General features: G+C 38.8%; 1 protein-coding gene across 3 annotated transcripts in view; it reads right to left on the bottom strand.

Moving 5' to 3' along the window:
• The window catches only part of ATL1 (atlastin GTPase 1), a 139,863-nt gene that overhangs the window by 92,833 nt on the left and 26,662 nt on the right, over positions 1 to 20,368 (bottom strand). For 2 of the 3 annotated variants that reach the window (XM_004454111.3, XM_004454110.3), the window contains exon 1: positions 9,451 to 9,735. In XM_004454111.3, coding sequence (XP_004454168.1) covers positions 9,451 to 9,484 — 34 coding nt within the window. In that variant the 5' untranslated portion in view covers positions 9,485 to 9,735. Of the gene's footprint in view, positions 1 to 9,450; positions 9,736 to 20,368 lie in introns of those variants that run through there. The other variant, XM_058293446.1, reaches the window with a different exon arrangement.

Genomic DNA, 20,368 nt, shown 5'->3' on the forward strand with positions numbered 1-20,368 from the left:
TAACACCTACTCTCTAGTTCATCAGGCTCGCCAAGGACAACTAACAAAATGATGATGATGGACAATGCCCATCCCCTAAACGGAGAGTATCTACAATAGCAAGCAAGACAGTTCCATATCTGTTGCATGGAATCTAAGCCCCATCTCAATCCCAAGCAGAGCGGGAGCCACCATCCCCAAACACTCAAAACTGAGGAATTAACAAACATAATGGGTGAATGCAACAATGCACCAAAGTAGACTTATTATTATTCTAGTAAGGGAAAAACTTGTAACACTAATACAAAGACAGTGATCATCAGAGGTTCTGAGGGGAGGGAGAGAGAATAGGTGGAACATGGGGGAATTTTGGGGGAACTGGAATTGTTCTGCATGATATTGCAATGACAGTTACAGGTCATTAGACATTTTGTCAAAACCTATAAAATTATTCGGTGCAAAGTGCAAACCATAATGTAAACCATAGACCATGGTAGTAGCAATGCTTCAATATTTGTTCATTAATTGTTTCAACTTTTATTGTTTATGAGCATAAACAATAAAAGATAAAACAAAGAATATACAAATAAACCTAAGCAGAGAAAATAACAGAAAATTAAGAACTTTATGCCAATTTGATAAAATGGACAGATACCGAGAAAAGTTTAAATTAGCAAAACTAACCCAAGAAGAAATAGAAAGCCTTAATTGTTCCATAACCAATACAGACATTGACTCAAGAGTTCAAAATCATCCTATAAAGAAAACAGTGATCCAGATGGTTTGATAGACTATTTTCCCAAACTAGATCATTCTAATTTACCTAAACTTTTTCAGAAAATTAAAGGAATTAGTTCCCACTCATTTTATAAAGCTATATGACCTTGGTACCAAAATTAGACAGGGAATGTGTTAGTTGTAAGGAAATTTAGTTGTAAGCAGGCTTGCAGAAATAATAAATAAAAGATTAGCAGACAAATGCAGCAATGTATAAAGAAAGATAATTCAGCATTACTAGCTTGGGTTTATTCCAAGAATGAAAAATCATCTGAACATAGAAGATCTGTTAATGTAATTAAACGTATTAACAGATTAAAGAACTGTATGATTATTTCAACAAATGCAGAAAATATTCATTAGAAATCATTAATAAGTGATGATTAGAAAAAAACAACTATTAGGAATAAAGGCGAACATTCTTATCTGATGAAATAAGACAAGAAATGAAATAAAAGATAAGATTCAAAAGGAATGAACAAAGCCAAAGCTGTCATTATTGTAGATGATGTTTCCTTACACTGAAAATCCTGAAAAAAAACCAAAACACCATTTATTAGAATTAGTAGGGAACCAATGTGGTTCAGTGGCTGAAAGCCAGCTCTCTGCATATGAGATCCCAGGTTCAATCGCTGGTCCTGGTACCTCAAAAAAAAAAACAAAAAAAAAACAGTATTAACAGGAGAGTTTAGTAATGTTGCTTGATTTAAGATAAATTTGTAAAAATCGACTGCATTTTTATATTCTATTAATAACATTAGAAAAAAATAATAGGGAAAATCATGGCAACAGAAATGTAAGGAACCTAGGTATAAATCTAACAAAAAAATGTGCAAACTATTCAAGGAGAATTTTTCAAACTATAGAAAGGCGTCAAAAAAATGAGGCCTAAATAAATAAATGACTATATCATGTACATGAATAGGAATATTCAATACAGTAAGTTTCTTGATTTTCTCAAATTAATCTATAGATTGGATGCAATTTCACTTTAAAATTTACCAACAGGCTTTTTCAAAGATCTTGGCAATCAGATTCTAAAATTTTATAGAAGAGCAAAACTGTAAGAATAAAGAATAGTTCAACTTATTTCTAAAGAACACAATGAGAAAAATTTGCCTATCATGTATAAAGACATGCAACTACAGTCATTAAAACTGAGTAACATTGTCACAGGGATAGAAAAATAGCACTGCACTCGAATAGGGAGCCCAGAAACAGACTTACACATATTTAGAAATAATATATGATATTTAGAGATCAATGGGGAAAGGATAGATTAGTCAATAATGGGTCTGGGACACCTGGTTATCCACATGGGAAAAAAAATTAAAAGGGATTTCTACATCACCCTATCCATAAAAATAAATTCTAAATGGATTCAGAACGTAAAATGAAGTACAAAACTGTAAAACCCAATAGTATATCAGAATATTTTATAACTTTGAGGTAGGGTATGAGTTTCTTAAGATACAAAGAGTACATTCTGTGATGAAAAATATTGATCAAATAGACTACATTTATATATGAAACTTCTGTTTATTAAAATATACCATAAAGAGAGCAAAGTCATGTCATAAATTGGCAACATACATCTGTTTCACAAATAACCAACGAAGGACTTATATCCAAAATATGCAAAGAATTCATTAAGAAAAGATAGCCAAAGGGCAAATAGGCAAAGAGAAGGAAATAGGAAATTACAAATAAATACATGAAAATATGTTCTCCTTCACTAGTAATCAGAAAAATGCAGATTTAAAATATGAGTTATCATTTCGCACCTATTATAATACTACGTGTGGGTGAGGACGATGAGTGAACAAAATACTTTGTGGAAAAATGTATATTCTAAATTCCTCTTACATAGTTTTTTAAAAATAGAAATCTATATAATGGATTACATTAAGAATATACACAGTAAAACTATAAAATTGACCAGGGAAATGAGAAACACCGAATTTAAAAAGTGTTTACTTTTGGAGGTGGGTAAGGAAGGGTTACCATTAAGGAAAGACACATAAGGAGTGCCAAAATATTGGTAAAGTTCTATCTCTTCACCTGTGGTGGGGACACAGGAGTTCATCATTATTCCTTTTTAAACAGAACATACATGTTTTTGTTTCTTTGTTTGTTTTTTAGACAAGGGAGTAAAGAGTTTATTAAGAAACTAAGAAACAAGAAAAAAGCAGAGTGAGGGCTGAGCTACAGGTTGAGGACATGTGTGGGGTCCCAAGTTAGGCCTTCTAAAGAACTTTCCTCCTCCCCTTTCTTAATATTGGGGGGAGGGGCAGCTGTTTGCTGTTCTGATTGGTTACCGTACATATTACCTCTTAGGGGACCAATGATGAGGTCTTTTGTCTGGAGTTACTGGGATCAATGCAGAGGTCTGCTCAGAGTTACATCCTGGGCTTCCCTTTGATCTTAGAAAGAGTTCCAAATGGGACCTTGTGACCAGGTCTAGGCCAGGTCTTTCTGGCTTTGCTCTTAGTAGCAGCTTTCCCTCAGGGGTTTCGCTGGAGGGGTGTTACAGGGCCATGTTCTCTGCTGGTTCCCAGCTGAACATATATATTTTATGTGCTCTCTTGTATACATTTCATAAATATTTTTATGTAGAAGAGGAAAGGCCTCCAAATTTAAAGATACCTACAGTTTAGCCACTGGTTCTAAAGATAACAAAGTTTGCAGAGATTGAAATGGAGCAAAGTTGCAATCTAGAAGTCATCATGACAGTTTAAGTAGATGCTATATATTAAAAATATATATCCATAGAAAAAATGTATTTGGAAAAAGATGAAGGGAAGGCAAATTAAACAGAAACAAAAACAGGGGAGGGAAGTCTGCAAAGGAACCACATATATGACAGAGTAGAAATTTCATTTAGAGGAAGAGGGACATTTAGATAATGCAGTAAGTGAAAAGGGACAACTAATCTCACATCAAGAAAAACAGAATACTGCCCATTAAGAAAGAATATCAAGAGGTAACTCTACTATACTCAATTTTGTTTTTACTCTTTCCTCAGAAAAACAAAAATAGAAACAGAAAAAGTAATTTAGGTAGAGGATGTAGCTCAAGTGGTTGAGCACCTGCCTCCCACATGGGAGGTCATTGGTTCAGTCCCTGGTGCTTCCTAAAAACAAACAAACAAAAACAATAAGCAAAGAAATGAAAGAAACAAAATGAAATGGCCAACTTGAGAGAGCCAATGTGGCTCAGTAGTTAAGTGCCAGCTTCCCACATACCAGGTCCTGCATTCAATACCTGAGCCCCAGCACCTCAAAAAACAACAAAACAAAACAAAAAAACCTTTTCAACAAATGGACACTTCCTACACTTACTGTGAAGCTAAGACAGATTTAAAAATTTTAAAAGGCAGGCTAAGCTGCCAGTTTAGTACAAAAATTATTTCTCTAAAGCAATGCTAAACTGTCAGTTTCTATTACATGATAGAAAACTCAAATTACCATGTGGTATCCCAACTTTTTAAGCAACTTCAATGAACAAGAACGAAAAAGTGTGTATCTGTATGTGGGGAAAGCAATTTTGCTTTGTCTCTCAGAGTACATAAGTCCTAACCCAGCTAAGAAAGACCTTGCTTTCTGGGCTACTCTCTCTGATACTCATCTGTCCCCTTTATTTTCCACACTAGCACATTCTTTGCCTACTTTTCTAGTCCAAGACTATCAAGTTTACAGAGCATTGATTTCTCATACCAGGTTAATCCAAGATAGGCTTGTTGCTACATCTTTTGGCATATTGTTCCAGTTCTTTGTCCTCATCTCATGAACAGTAGAGGCAAATAGCACTGAATTTAAGTCTTAGATCTGTAACTTATAAATTATGATATCTCTTGCAAGTTACTTATGCTCTCTGAGTCTCAGATTCCTCATATATTAAAATATGGATAGCAATGCCTACCTTTGAAGAGTTGATTATTAAATGCTTAAGTTTATTCAAACTTCTAGTTAAGTGTAGATTTAGGCACAGCACTCAGGACTGGTGGGATTCTCAGTTCCACTAACAGTGCAACTGCTTTGCAGTTGTATCTCTGGGTATTAACCTCAAACATTGTTCCCACCCCTTGTGGTCACCAGAGATTTTCTCCTTCCTAGCTTCTATGGTTCCTGCAGGATCTAGTCTCTGGCCACTCAGATAAAACCAATGTCTGTTAAATGGCCTTAAAATGTACTTATCTGATTTTAGGCCACTGTACAGATGTTGCAAATATCTTTCTTTTCCTTTTCTTGTGAATCACTACATTTTCTAATTCTGGCTAGTCTAACTTTGCCTTCTGCCCTTTTCTTTATAGCTTGCTGAAAAATATTTACTTACCTAAATGATAAAGTCAGTTTACCATCATTTTCTACGATATGCTTTGAACTTTTTCTCATCAGAGGCCTCTGGTTTCTAAGAGAACCTATTTTCTCCATCACCCTCACAACCCACATTATTCTCTTAAAAAAAGATTCCAGGGAATCAGATTTGGCTCAACAGATAGAGTGTCGCCTACCACATGGGAGGGCCAGGGTTCAAACCCAGGGCCTCCTGATCCGTGTGGAGCTGGCCCACACGCAGTTCTGATGCGTGCAAGGAGTCCCATGCCACGCAGGGGTGTCCCCCGCACAGGGGAGCCCCATGCGCAAGGAGTGCGCCCTGCAAGAAGATCTGCTCAGTGTAAAAAAGGTGCAGCCTGCCCAGGAGTGGTGCCACTCACACGGAGAGCTGACGCAAAAAGATGATGCAACAAAAAGAGACATAGATTCTTCGTGCTGCTGACAAGAATACAAGCGGACACAGAAGAACACAAAGCGAATGGACACAGAGAGTGGACAACTGCCGGGGGGAGGGCAGGGAAGGGGAGAGAAATAAATAATTAAAAATTAAAAATTAAAAATTAAAAAAAAAAAAAGATTCCAAAACTTTGTTATAGAAAATGAATTAGGAAAAAAATCCAGGTTCAAATCCCAGTTCTCTAATTTACTAAATATGCAACTTTGCCAAATCAAAAACTTGAAACTCAAGTTTTTCAAAATAGGGAATAATATGTCCTGCAACTTAAAATGGTGAAGATCAAACATAGTAATACAGGTGAATGTGCCTTGAAAACTGTAATATTATCCAGTCAACAATGAGGTTGTATAGCGTAGAAGTGAAGATAAAAGAATCTTAAGTCAAGGCGGTAGATTTGGCCCAGTGGTTAGGGCACCCGTCTACCATATGGGTGGAGCTGGCCCATGTGCAGTGCTGATGCGCGCAAGGAGTGCCCTGCCACGCAGGGGTGTTCCCTGCGTAGGGGAGCCCCACGCGCAAGGAGTGTGCCCCGTAAGAAGAGCCACCCAAGGCGAAAGAAAGTGCAGCCTGCCCAGGAATGGTGCCGCACACATGGAGAGCTGACACAACAAGATGACACAACAAAAAGAAACACAGATTCCCGTGCAGCTGACAACAGAAGCAGACAAAGAAGACAACACAGCAAATAGACACAGAGAACAGACAACCGGAGTGGGGGGGGACAGAAATAAATAAATCTTTAGGAAAATAAAAAAGAATCTTAAGTCAAACTGTCAGAATTTGAATCCTGGCTCTATCATTTATTAGCTCTACAATTTAATATGTAAAATTAGAATAATTGTACCTATCTCATATGATGTTAGCTCAATTCTGCTAGTTATTACTAAACACTTGATAAGCATTGTACTAGGTGCTGGTGATAAAATGGAATCAAGACAGACATGGCTAACATCTCTGCCAGAACTCCTACTCCGTTTACATTTTCTAAGTCATTTATATCACATATACTTTGCGGCAAAGAAAAATCTGAGTATTAAAGCCATTTCCTCAGAACATCAAGATAGGACTTTAAAATTACACTCTTTCTTTTTGGTGGCAATTGCCAGTGAACACATAGGACTTTAGCATTTCTTTTCCTAATACATCACTTGAGTTAAAAGATTCCTGATGACGTTTGGATAAATTATCTGGGACATATTTCCATCAAATATAAATAATCTAGATAGTGTTTCTCCAAGTAACATTCAAAGACCACCTACTTCTGAATCATCTAAAATATTAAATAAAGGGCAGGTTTTCCTGGGCCCCATTTCAGATCTATTGATTCAGAAGCCCTGATGGAAGATGCAGGAATATGCATTTCTAATAAACTTCCAATATAACTTTTATGCAAATCCCATTTGAGAACAACTATCCTAAGAGAAAAGAAAAAAAAAATCCACTCCATAAGAAATTTGTAACCAGATTATTCTCAGGACTTTCAGAATTAATTTCTACAAGCAATCTATATAGTTCTTTAAATCTAAATATAAGGGAAGCAGACGTGGCTCAACTGATGGAGCGTCTGCCTACCATATGGAGGGTCCAGGGTTCTATACCCAGGGCCTCCTGACCCATGTGATGAGCTGGCCCATGCACAGTGCTGCTGCAGGCAAGGAGTGCCATGCCACGCAGGGGTGCCCCTGCATAGGGGAGGCCCACATGCAGGGAGTGTGCCCCACAAAGAAAGCCATCCTGCATGAAAAAAGTACAGCCCACCCAGGAGTGGCACCGCACACACAGTGCTGATGCAGCGCGATGATGTAACAAACAAGAGATGCAGTTTCCCAGTGCCACCTGATAATGCAAGGTGGATGCAGAAGAACACACAGTGAATGGACACAGAGAACAGACAATGGGGGGAAGGGAAGAGAAATAAATAAAATAAAATCTTTTTAAAAAATCTAAATATAAAGCAAAAGATGGGTAGTGGTGCTATTTTGAGATAATAAAACTGAGCTCAGAAAGGTTAAGTGACTTCTGCAAGGTAAATTAATCAGTGATGGATCTAGGCCTGAAACTTAGATATGTCTGTTTCAAAGCCACAAGTGTGCTTTTCATGGTCATTGGTTTGGAAGTGTTTGAAGGTAGGTATCAAGTCCACATCTTTGAAACTGCAAAATCCCCACTACATTGTCCATGCAATAAAAAGCATTTTACAGATATTGACTGAGCTGACCTCTAGCTATATAGTAGTAATGAAACCAGACATGATCTTTGTCACCCAGGGCTAACAGGCTAATGGAGGAAAGTAGTGTTTAAAAAAAAAAAAAAGACTCATATAAAATAACAATCCACAGAGATCAAGACCAAATCTGATTTGAACATAGGCACCAGAACTGAGTTCAAAAATTCCTATTCTAGAGGCCAAAGAATTAGAAAGGAGATACTCTGAAAATGCTTACCCAAATTTCAGAAGAAGTAAGGAAAACGTTTTATTGCCATAGCCACATCTACTAAAACTGGGATTCAGTGGTTTCAGAAAATGCAACTCTTTCTCTTAAGCTCAGACAACTAACGACATACCTTCCTGCTCCAACTCTCCACATCCACCATAAACCTTGATGATATCTCAGCATGGTCTTTTGATAATAGTAACTCAAAATGACCAATTAAAATGTAAACTTACGCCTCATGATCAGATGCACAGTTATAGAAGAGATCTCATTGACAGATGGAAGAGAATAAAGCAGCTCCAAACACCTAATTCAGCAGGTGCAAACTTTCCAAACAGTAATTCAATGCTAATGAACTAAACATTTTTCTACCTATCAAGCAACAAAGGTTTGAGCCCCACTTTGGTCCAGATAATATAATGCCCAGGAGGGCCTTAGATCCTAAGATGCTGGTGAGTTTAGCACTGTTACTGAAAGAAACCGAGAACTGAAGGCGGAGAAAGACAGTCAACCTGCCCACACTGAACCAGTTCTGGAGCAGCAGAGCAGGCGGGGCTGCGATTTCTCCTGCATCACTGCGCTGGCTCGCTTCTCTTCGCCTGCGTGAGCGCCGCCTACCCACTCGCGGCGTGAACTCACGGGGCCTAGACTCCCCTTCCCCCTCCCCTCGGCCTGGTGCTGAATCACGAGCCCAGTATCTCCAAAAGGTAAAATCAGAGAACAAAGCCGCCCTTAGGACTGGTCTGAATGGGGTACCAGGTCGGGTGGGGCAGAAGTCTGGAAACCACAACTTGGCTCTCCTTACCAAATTCCCCACGCAATCCCCAAATTAAAATGAATACTACAGCACTCAGAAACTCCCAAGCGGGTGCCGCCTTTGCCGATTGCTCCGGACCGCAGCGCTCTCCTCTCTGCTAGCATGCTCCGCCTCATTGTTCCAGCGCGCAGCCCGCCCACCGGGAGCCCGCGCCCACCGGGAGCCTGCGCCCTGCGGGGCGGGCGAGCTCAGCTCCGGAGAAAAAGGGGGCGAGGGTGAGGGTGAGCGTGGGGGTGGAGGGATGGTCCGCCAGCTCTAGAGCCCTGACTCCGTGCCCTGGGTAATAACAGCTCCCTTCCCACCCTCATCATCTTTTCTTCCAAGCTATCCCGAAAGGGGAACCCGAATCCTCCGAAGGAGATTGGTGGGTGCTGTCCAAATGCTGGGAGACGGGCTGCGGGTGGGGGGAGAAGAACCTGGAGGCTCCGGCCTGCACTAAACTGCAGTCATCTTAGGCAGAGAGATTCTGGTTATGCGGGTGCCGCTCGGCCATGGTTCCTCCGGCCCAACAGAAAGCAGCTCGGCAACAGCCCGTCTCCCAGCCCTGGACGCTGGCGCCGAGCAGCCTTAGCCCTCCCTGTCTCCAGAAGCAGAAAGCAGAGGGCCAGTCCCCCGTGCAGGCTATAGAAGTTACAATTTGCTACTCACACCAACTGTTTCTGTCCCTGCGGTTCTTGGCCATGGTGGTCCGGGGACTGGCGGTGGTGAGGCGCTGTCACTGCGCTCGCTGTCTTCTCCCCGGCCGCAGGTTGCTGGCGGTGGAAGACTGTGCCCGCGCTGGGCGCAGTTCCCTCAGACTCAGGATGTTGCTGTGGCGCTGGTGGGAAGGAGTGGGGAGGAAAAGGGAGGAGAAAGCGGATGAACCAAGCTCAGCATCACAAGCCCGAGTTCACACAAATACCAGCGTCACACCCTCCCTACCTCAGCCCACCCGCAGAGAGTGAAGACAGTGACAGACGATGTACTGCAACATTTTTAGTGGAAAACATACATACAAACAAACAGCACCCCCTCTTACACACACTCTCAAAGAATTTAACAGCATTATCTAGTCACAGAAACATATAAAACAACATTCTGCATTATTCTGGATATTCAAATACCGGTTTCCTAGAATTATGCATGCTGCAACATTTATATAGCCAAAGATGTTAATATAATCGTCATTAATCTACCAGGCACCACTTTTTTTTTCATTTCAAAATCAAGGTCATGCTAGTAAAGAGTCATGTAATTTTGTATTTGTATAGTGACCATGACTGTCTTTTAGGACTAGGATAGCAAAATTTAAATCAAGAAGATCAAGATAAATGAAAGCTGGAGATTCACCATAATCTTTAATTCAATGTCTAATGGGAAAATTTTTCCACAAGATTTGCAGCCAATAGCAAATATTTAGAGTAAAATCACACATAGTTTGGGTGGGCCTTGGCAGGCACAAAAGTTGCAGACAATTTTGAATGAAGAGTAAAAAGCAATAAATAATTTTAATATATGTGCTTAATTTCTCCCTTTCCACTGGCTTCTTCCTCTGTGCCTACAAACTTAGTAGTTGTTTTTAGTATCCTAGAAATATTGTTCCTCTATGCTACTTGACCCTCAAGATACTATCATCCCATTCCTCACCTTCTCATTGACAGTTTTCTCCATTTGATTGGGGCCCGCAGACTCTACTGATCAGTTCCCCCAGGCAATCACTGCTGGCCTCTTAATTACCAGGTCCATGGTCTCTGCTTAGTCCTCATCCTAAACAATGCCTCGTTCTACACTCTTTTTTTTTTTTTAATTTTATTTATTTATTTATTTATTTATTTAATTTCCCCCCCTCCCCTGGTTGTCTGTTCTTGGTGTCTATTTGCTGCGTCTTGTTTCTTTGTCCGCTTCTGTTTCTTTGTCCGCTTCTGTTGTCGTCAGCTGCACTTTCTTTTCACGCTGGGCGGCTCTCCTCACGGGTGCACTCCTTGCGCGTGGGGCTCCCCCACGCCGGGGGGACACCCCTGCGTGGCACGGCACTCCTTGCGTGCATCAGCACTGCACATGGCCAGCTCCACACGGGTCGAGGAGGCCCGGGGTTTGAACCGCGGACCTCCCATGTGGTAGACGGACGCCCTAACCACTGGGCCAAAGTCCGTTTCCCTCGTTCTACACTCTTGCAATGTTATTTATTCCAAAGGAACCACACATGACCTCTCTGCTAATGTTTCCCAAATCTGTACTTCTAGCCTTAGGCTCTCTTAAGGAGGGAGAATAATCATTCTTGAGCTGGATTTATAACTTTCTGAAGTTGTTTCCACTTTGTTTTCTCACTGGCACTTCAAAATCAACATATCCAAAACCCAAACCAACTCACTCACCCACCACTGCCAAATCTTATGCAAACACATTTCAGTTAATGGTTCTAGTGACCTCAAAATTTTGAAAAGCATTATTGAAAATTGTATTATGGTTTTAAATGGGGCTGTGTTCACTAGAGCTGCATTCTCAGTCAATAATGAAGCAATATAGGAAAAGAGATTTCATCCCTGTGAAATTGATAGACTAAAAAGAAATGTGCTCTGCTATTTTTCTTTTATTTCTTTACTATAATTCTCAATTCACATTTCCAGATGATCTCATTTAAAAACAGTACAGTAGATTCCACAAAAAACTATTTAAAGACACAATTCAGTATCTATTCCTAGTCAGAAAAGAAATTAATTTTTAAAAATCTCTTTCCCTTTGTAAGAAATAAGTAATCTGCAAGGTAATACTCTGAGACTGTGTGAATATCCATCCAAGAACCTTTCACCAGTGGTTTTAGCACTCGTTGGTATGCTTGCCTGGATCAGTTTTACATTGGTGATTTTTAAATGATGATTTTTATAATTATATCACTTATTTTATATTTATTAGCTGGCATTGTATCCCTACCTTTTGTTTATCACTATGAATTTGTGGAAACTAAAAAAAAAAAAATGATTGTGTTATTAGCTATTAAGATTGTTATTGTTTCTGATGCTTATATATTGTCCTAAATTTGGCTGATGGGAGCCAAATCAGCTCTTGTGCCCTTGTCTTGTCCCTATTTGTCTTTGAACACTTCCTTGTTTTCTGGTATAAGAAAGTGTTTCAGGTTTCTCTTGTACTTTCCCTGCTTCAGAAGTAGAATTAGCCATATCTTCCTGAAGCTCTGGCTCTTTTTAATGAGAAAAGGAATCTAGAAACCAAGATCTGGGTGGTCATCCCTAGCTGGAGTGTCACTGTTCCTAGATACTTTTAAAGGACATTGCTAGAAAACAATTTTAAAAAATGAGTTTAATCTATTCTGAAGAAATACCTCCAACAGTATGAAAATACATATGAACAAGGTTATTTATTGCAGCATTGTTTGTAATTGCAAAATACTGTATATATGATGTAATGCACTGAGGATACCACATCACTTTTGATTGGTCAGGATTTGCCAGATAAACCAAACCAAATGGATATACATGTGTGTGTGTATATATGTGTATGTATATATATAAATATATATATACACACATACATGCATAGAGAGAGATTTACTCTAGAGAAATTCTTGTACATATGTACCAACAAACATGTCAAGAATGTTTAGAATGTCATTGATCTGAAAGGCCTCAGATGTCCATCAACTATATATTGGATAAATATTGGTGATAGTTATTAAACATAAAATGAAATGCTATAAAGGATGAACAACAATTCCATACATCAACAAAAATGAATCTTGCATTCTGTATTCCTTTGACTTTGGGGATTAATTTCATGTTTAAAATATCTTTTTAAAATTAAATTAACAGGGAAACGGACTTGGCCCAGTGGTTAGGGCATCCGTCTACCACATGGGAGGTCCGCGGTTCAAACCCGGGCCTCCTTGACCCTTGTGGAGCTGGCCCATGCGCAGTGCTGATGCGTGCAAGGAGTGCCGCCCCACGCAGGGGTGTCCCCCACATAGGGGAGACCCACGCCAAGGAGTGCGCCCCTAAGGAGAGCCGCCCAGCGCGAAAGAAAGTGCAGCCTGCCCAGGAATGGCGCCGCCCACACTTCCCGTGCTGCTGATAACAACAGAAGGGGACAAAGAAACAAGATGCAGCAAATAGACACAGAGAACAGACAACCGGTGGAGGGGAGGAATTAAAATAAATAAATAAATCTTAAAAAAAAAAAAAATTTAAATTAACATAGAAAGTTAAGTATAGAATTACCATATGGCCTGGCAATCCCATTTCTATGTATATATCTAAAAGAATTGAAAGCAGGGACGAAAATAGATATTTGCATGATGTTCACAGTGGCATTATTCACAATTGCCAAAAGGTGGAAGCAACCCAAGTGTCTATCTATAGACAAATAGATAAACATTGTGTGTGGTATGCACATACAATGCAGTATTATTTGGCTGTAAAAAGGGATGAAGTTCTGATAATACCAATAGATGAACCCTGAAGACATCATGTTGTGTGAAATAAGCCAGATACAAAAGGACAAATACTATATGATCTTACATGAAAAAGCAGAGTATGCAAATTCATAAAGTTAGAAACTAGAAAAAGGTTATCAGAAGCCAGGTGAGAAAGGGGAATGGGGATTTAATGTTTAATTGGTATGCAGTTTCTGTTTGGAGTGATGGAAAAGTTTTGGCAAGGATGATGATGATAGAAGCATAATTTTAAAAAAATAGTTAACACTATTGAATTGTATATTTGAAAAGGGAGATAAAAGGAAATTTTAGATGGTGATGTCCACTCCTAGTGTGGACTTAGTGGTATTCTACTATAGAATTATTGTGACTCTAGCAATGGAAGAAATTACATTGTTGGTGTGGAGACAATGGCCACAGAAGTTGCTGAAGACAGGTAGGGGGAAAAAAGAGGTATGATATTGGGCATTTTCAGGACTTGGTGTTGTCCTCAATGATACTGCAGGGACAGATGCAGGATATTATATATCCTGCCATAACCCACTGAATGGACTGGGAGAGAGTATAAACTACAACATAACTATAATTCATGCTGTGTAGCAATGCTCCAAAATGTACTCATCAAATGCAATGAATGTGCCACACTAACGAAAGAAGTTGTGCATGTGGGAGGAGTGGGGGATGTGGGGAATGGGGTATATGGGAACCTCTTATATTTTTTAATGTAACATTTTGTGTGATCTATGTATCTTTAAAAAATAATAATAAAAAAAAATTTTAAAAAGGAAATTTTAGGTTGTACATAAGTTACCACACAAAAAACCATAGAACAATGTAACAAAGAGTGAACCCTATTCTAAACAGTGGTCCAATGTTAATAGAATAATTATAATGATGCTGTTTCATCAATTGTAACAAAAGTACCACACTAATGTAAAATGTTAATAATAAGGAAAATATTGCCCATGAGAAAGGAGTACATAGGAATTCTTTACTTTCTGTATGATTTTTCTGTAAACCTAGAACTCCTCTAACAAAAAAAAAATTAAATTAACAAGGATAAGGATAGGAAAAAAGCCCTAAAATTGAACATAAGCCAAACTAACAATGATTAGCTATACTTCAAACTGCAGGAATAAAAATAGAACACAGTACTTTGATTTTACACCCTCAGTCTAAAGACAAAAAGAACTGCAAAAAATCTTGAACTCTCCCTTAGAAATTTTTTTCTCTTGGTAACAGCTTTATTGAGATATAATTCACATACAATTAATCAAAGTATACAATTTTATGGTCTTTTTTGTATTCACAGAGTTATGTAACCGTTACCACAATCAATTTTAGAACATGTCACAACCCCAAAGAGAAACCCAGTACCCTTTCTCTATCCCTCTAATCTCCCCCATCCTCCTCGCCCCCCACCATCAGCCTTAGGCAACTGCTTTGTCTCTATAGATTTGCCCATTCTAGATATTTCATATAAATGGAATCATAGAATACATGGCCTTTTGTGTCTAGTTCCTTTCACTTAGCATATTTTCAAGATTTATCCATGTTGTAGCATGAATCAGTACTTTATTCTTTTTCATGACCAAATAACATTCCATTTATGGACGTACCACAGTTTGTTTATCCATTCATCAGTTGATTTTTCCACCTTTTGGGTTATTCCACCTTTGACTATAATGAATAATGCTGCTATGAATATTCATGTATAAGTTTTTGCATGGATATATTCTTTCATTTCTCTTGAATATATATCTAGGGTTGGAACTGCTGGGTCAAATGGTAACTCTATGTTTAACATTTTCAGTTTCCACCAGATTATTTTCCCAAGTGGCTACACCACCATTTTACATTCCCAACATTAATGTATGAGGATTCCAACTACTTCATATCCTCATCGACACTTGTTATTCTTCCTTTTTCATTATAGCCATCCTAGTCAGTGAGAAGAGGTATCTCATTGTAGTTTTAATTGGCATTTTCTTAATAACTGATGACATTGAGCATCTTTTGTGTGCTTATTGGCCATCTGTACATTTTCTTTGGAGAAATATTATTCAGATCCTTTATCCATTTTTAATTGGGTTATTTGTATTTTTATTACTGAGTTGTAAGAGTTCTTTAGGTATTCTGGATACCAGTTCCTATCAGATAAAAGATGTTTTAGTTTCCTAGACTGCTCAAAGCAAATACCATGAAATGGGTCATGTTAAAAAATGCTCATAGTGTTGAAACAAGGAAAATGTCCAAGGGAAACGGACTTTGGCCCAGTGGTTAGGGTGTCCGTCTACCACATGGGAGGTCCGCGGTTCAAACCCCGGACCTCCTTGACCCGTGTGGAGCTGGCCCATGCCCAGTGCTGATGCGCACAAGGAGTGCTGTGCCACACAGGGATATCCCCTGCGTAGGGTTGCCCCACGCGCAAGGAGTGCACCCGTATGGAGAGCCGCCCAGCGCGAAACAAAGTGCAGCCTGCCCAGGAATGGCGCCGCCCACACTTCCCGTGCTGCTGATAACAACAGAAGGGGACAAAGAAACAAGATGCAGCAAATAGACACAGAGAACAGACAACCGGTGGAGGGGAGGAATTAAAATAAATAAATAAATCTTAAAAAAAAAAAAAATTTAAATTAACATAGAAAGTTAAGTATAGAATTACCATATGGCCTGGCAATCCCATTTCTATGTATATATCTAAAAGAATTGAAAGCAGGGACGAAAATAGATATTTGCATGATGTTCACAGTGGCATTATTCACAATTGCCAAAAGGTGGAAGCAACCCAAGTGTCTATCTATAGACAAATAGATAAACATTGTGTGTGGTATGCACATACAATGCAGTATTATTTGGCTGTAAAAAGGGATGAAGTTCTGATAATACCAATAGATGAACCCTGAAGACATCATGTTGTGTGAAATAAGCCAGATACAAAAGGACAAATACTATATGATCTTACATGAAAAAGCAGAGTATGCAAATTCATAAAGTTAGAAACTAGAAAAAGGTTATCAGAAGCCAGGTGAGAAAGGGGAATGGGGATTTAATGTTTAATTGGTATGCAGTTTCTGTTTGGAGTGATGGAAAAGTTTTGGCAAGGATGATGATGATAGAAGCATAATTTTAAAAAAATAGTTAACACTATTGAATTGTATATTTGAAAAGGGAGATAAAAGGAAATTTTAGATGGTGATGTCCACTCCTAGTGTGGACTTAGTGGTATTCTACTATAGAATTATTGTGACTCTAGCAATGGAAGAAATTACATTGTTGGTGTGGAGACAATGGCCACAGAAGTTGCTGAAGACAGGTAGGGGGAAAAAAGAGGTATGATATTGGGCATTTTCAGGACTTGGTGTTGTCCTCAATGATACTGCAGGGACAGATGCAGGATATTATATATCCTGCCATAACCCACTGAATGGACTGGGAGAGAGTATAAACTACAACATAACTATAATTCATGCTGTGTAGCAATGCTCCAAAATGTACTCATCAAATGCAATGAATGTGCCACACTAACGAAAGAAGTTGTGCATGTGGGAGGAGTGGGGGATGTGGGGAATGGGGTATATGGGAACCTCTTATATTTTTTAATGTAACATTTTGTGTGATCTATGTATCTTTAAAAAATAATAATAAAAAAAAATTTTAAAAAGGAAATTTTAGGTTGTACATAAGTTACCACACAAAAAACCATAGAACAATGTAACAAAGAGTGAACCCTATTCTAAACAGTGGTCCAATGTTAATAGAATAATTATAATGATGCTGTTTCATCAATTGTAACAAAAGTACCACACTAATGTAAAATGTTAATAATAAGGAAAATATTGCCCATGAGAAAGGAGTACATAGGAATTCTTTACTTTCTGTATGATTTTTCTGTAAACCTAGAACTCCTCTAACAAAAAAAAAATTAAATTAACAAGGATAAGGATAGGAAAAAAGCCCTAAAATTGAACATAAGCCAAACTAACAATGATTAGCTATACTTCAAACTGCAGGAATAAAAATAGAACACAGTACTTTGATTTTACACCCTCAGTCTAAAGACAAAAAGAACTGCAAAAAATCTTGAACTCTCCCTTAGAAATTTTTTTCTCTTGGTAACAGCTTTATTGAGATATAATTCACATACAATTAATCAAAGTATACAATTTTATGGTCTTTTTTGTATTCACAGAGTTATGTAACCGTTACCACAATCAATTTTAGAACATGTCACAACCCCAAAGAGAAACCCAGTACCCTTTCTCTATCCCTCTAATCTCCCCCATCCTCCTCGCCCCCCACCATCAGCCTTAGGCAACTGCTTTGTCTCTATAGATTTGCCCATTCTAGATATTTCATATAAATGGAATCATAGAATACATGGCCTTTTGTGTCTAGTTCCTTTCACTTAGCATATTTTCAAGATTTATCCATGTTGTAGCATGAATCAGTACTTTATTCTTTTTCATGACCAAATAACATTCCATTTATGGACGTACCACAGTTTGTTTATCCATTCATCAGTTGATTTTTCCACCTTTTGGGTTATTCCACCTTTGACTATAATGAATAATGCTGCTATGAATATTCATGTATAAGTTTTTGCATGGATATATTCTTTCATTTCTCTTGAATATATATCTAGGGTTGGAACTGCTGGGTCAAATGGTAACTCTATGTTTAACATTTTCAGTTTCCACCAGATTATTTTCCCAAGTGGCTACACCACCATTTTACATTCCCAACATTAATGTATGAGGATTCCAACTACTTCATATCCTCATCGACACTTGTTATTCTTCCTTTTTCATTATAGCCATCCTAGTCAGTGAGAAGAGGTATCTCATTGTAGTTTTAATTGGCATTTTCTTAATAACTGATGACATTGAGCATCTTTTGTGTGCTTATTGGCCATCTGTACATTTTCTTTGGAGAAATATTATTCAGATCCTTTATCCATTTTTAATTGGGTTATTTGTATTTTTATTACTGAGTTGTAAGAGTTCTTTAGGTATTCTGGATACCAGTTCCTATCAGATAAAAGATGTTTTAGTTTCCTAGACTGCTCAAAGCAAATACCATGAAATGGGTCATGTTAAAAAATGCTCATAGTGTTGAAACAAGGAAAATGTCCAAGGGAAACGGACTTTGGCCCAGTGGTTAGGGTGTCCGTCTACCACATGGGAGGTCCGCGGTTCAAACCCGGGACCTCCTTGACCCGTGTGGAGCTGGCCCATGCCCAGTGCTGATGCGCACAAGGAGTGCTGTGCCACACAGGGATATCCCCTGCGTAGGGTTGCCCCACGCGCAAGGAGTGCACCCGTATGGAGAGCCGCCCAGCGCGAAACAAAGTGCAGCCTGCCCAGGAATGGCGCCGCCCACACTTCCCGTGCTGCTGATGATAACAGAAGCGGACAAAGAAACAAGACGCAGCAAAAAGACACAGAGAACAAACAACCAGGGGAGGGGAGGGGAATTAAATAAATAAATAAATCTTAAAAAAAAAAAATGTCCAAAAAAATGTATTGTCAAGGCAATGCTTTCTTCCTGAAGACAGGCTGCCAACAATCCTCTGTCAAATGGCAAGGGACATAGTGGTGTTTGCTGGTCTCTCCCTTCTCTTTTGGGTTTCACTGATTTCAGTTTCTTGCTTCCACAGCTTTCTTTCTCTCATGTTTGAATTCATTCCATTGATAAAGGACTCCAGTAAGAGAATTAAGCTCCATCCTGATTAAGGTGGGTCACACTTTAACTGAAGTAACTTTATGAAAAGGTCTACTCAAAATGAGTTCACACCCATAGGAATATATTAACTTTAAGAACCCATTTTTCTGGAATACATACAGTTCCAAACCATCACAAATGAGTTGCAAATATTTTCACTCCTTATGTCAATTGTCTTTTCTTTTTTTGGCAATGCCCTTTAATGCACAAAACTTTTTCATTTTGATGAAATCTAATTTATCCATTTTTTCTTGTGGTGTCATATCTGAAAATCCATTACCAAATCCAAGGTCATGAAGATTTACTCCTATGTTTTCTTCTAAGAATTTTAGATATTTAGGTCTTATAGTTAGGCTTTTATTTCATTTTTAATTAATTTTTGTATATGGTGTGTGGTAGGGTATGACTGTGCTTTATTCATCTCTGTTCCTGGACACCTAAAACAAAGTCTGGCACTTAGTAACCCATAACTTCTGTGAGATGCTCTGAGGCTACTCAAGTTCATTTTTTTAAATGCAGATATCCAGTTATCCTGGCACCACTTGTTAAAAACACTGTTCTTACCGCCATCAGATGACCTTGGCATACTTATTGAAAACCAGTTGAAATTATTGATGGGAATTGCAGGAAGATGGCATTGGAGTAGGGAGGTAGGGCTCAACTCTCTCACAAAAACAATGGAGAAAGGGCCAAAAGCTGTCTGAGGGCCCTGCTTTGGGGGTCAGCAGACCAGGACAGTGCTGCACAACTCCCAGGAGGATGCAGCACAGAGAGACAAAGAACTCGAAACAACAAATGAGAGTTACCAAACCTCCATGGCAGCCAGGAAGAGCTTCATCCCCCACCCTCAAGACATTATGTCATTAAGCTTGATAAAACCTCTGGCTCACTGCAACTGAGAAGTAAACATTTGTCTTCCTCCCTGTCAGCTGTTACAATGGAAGAGGGAGGGTGAGTCAGAGGGCTCCTCTTCAGTGAATTCAGCCAGCAGAACCCACTTTGAGTCTCAGCTCTGGCCAGACCAGAAACACTGGAAAGCGAAGTTTGAAGGAAACACCTCCTTGGAAAGGGTCATTGATGAGCACCATCTGCTTGCCAATCAGGAAATTGCACTGAGAAAACTTCTTTTAGGTCTCTCTTAAGTTCCCTGGGAGAAAATCTGGGCCCCATTAGTGAGCCCCTAAACCAATTTTGATAACTGAGGCTGGGCAATTTGAAAGACTTAGAATAAATTGAAACAAAAATCAAAGAAATGCTGTGGGAAAAAACATTAGGCAAGACAGAGAAATGGACCATCAGAGTAAATTCACCAACATATTCAGATGCGTAGACAGCAGCAAAAAATTACAAGCCATATTAGATAATAGGGTATTAGATAATAATTAGATAATAATCAAAGGAACAAACCAAATATCCTGA

Source organism: Dasypus novemcinctus, chromosome 3 (assembly GCF_030445035.2).
Source record: "Dasypus novemcinctus isolate mDasNov1 chromosome 3, mDasNov1.1.hap2, whole genome shotgun sequence".
Taxonomy (NCBI): Eukaryota; Metazoa; Chordata; class Mammalia; order Cingulata; family Dasypodidae; genus Dasypus; species Dasypus novemcinctus.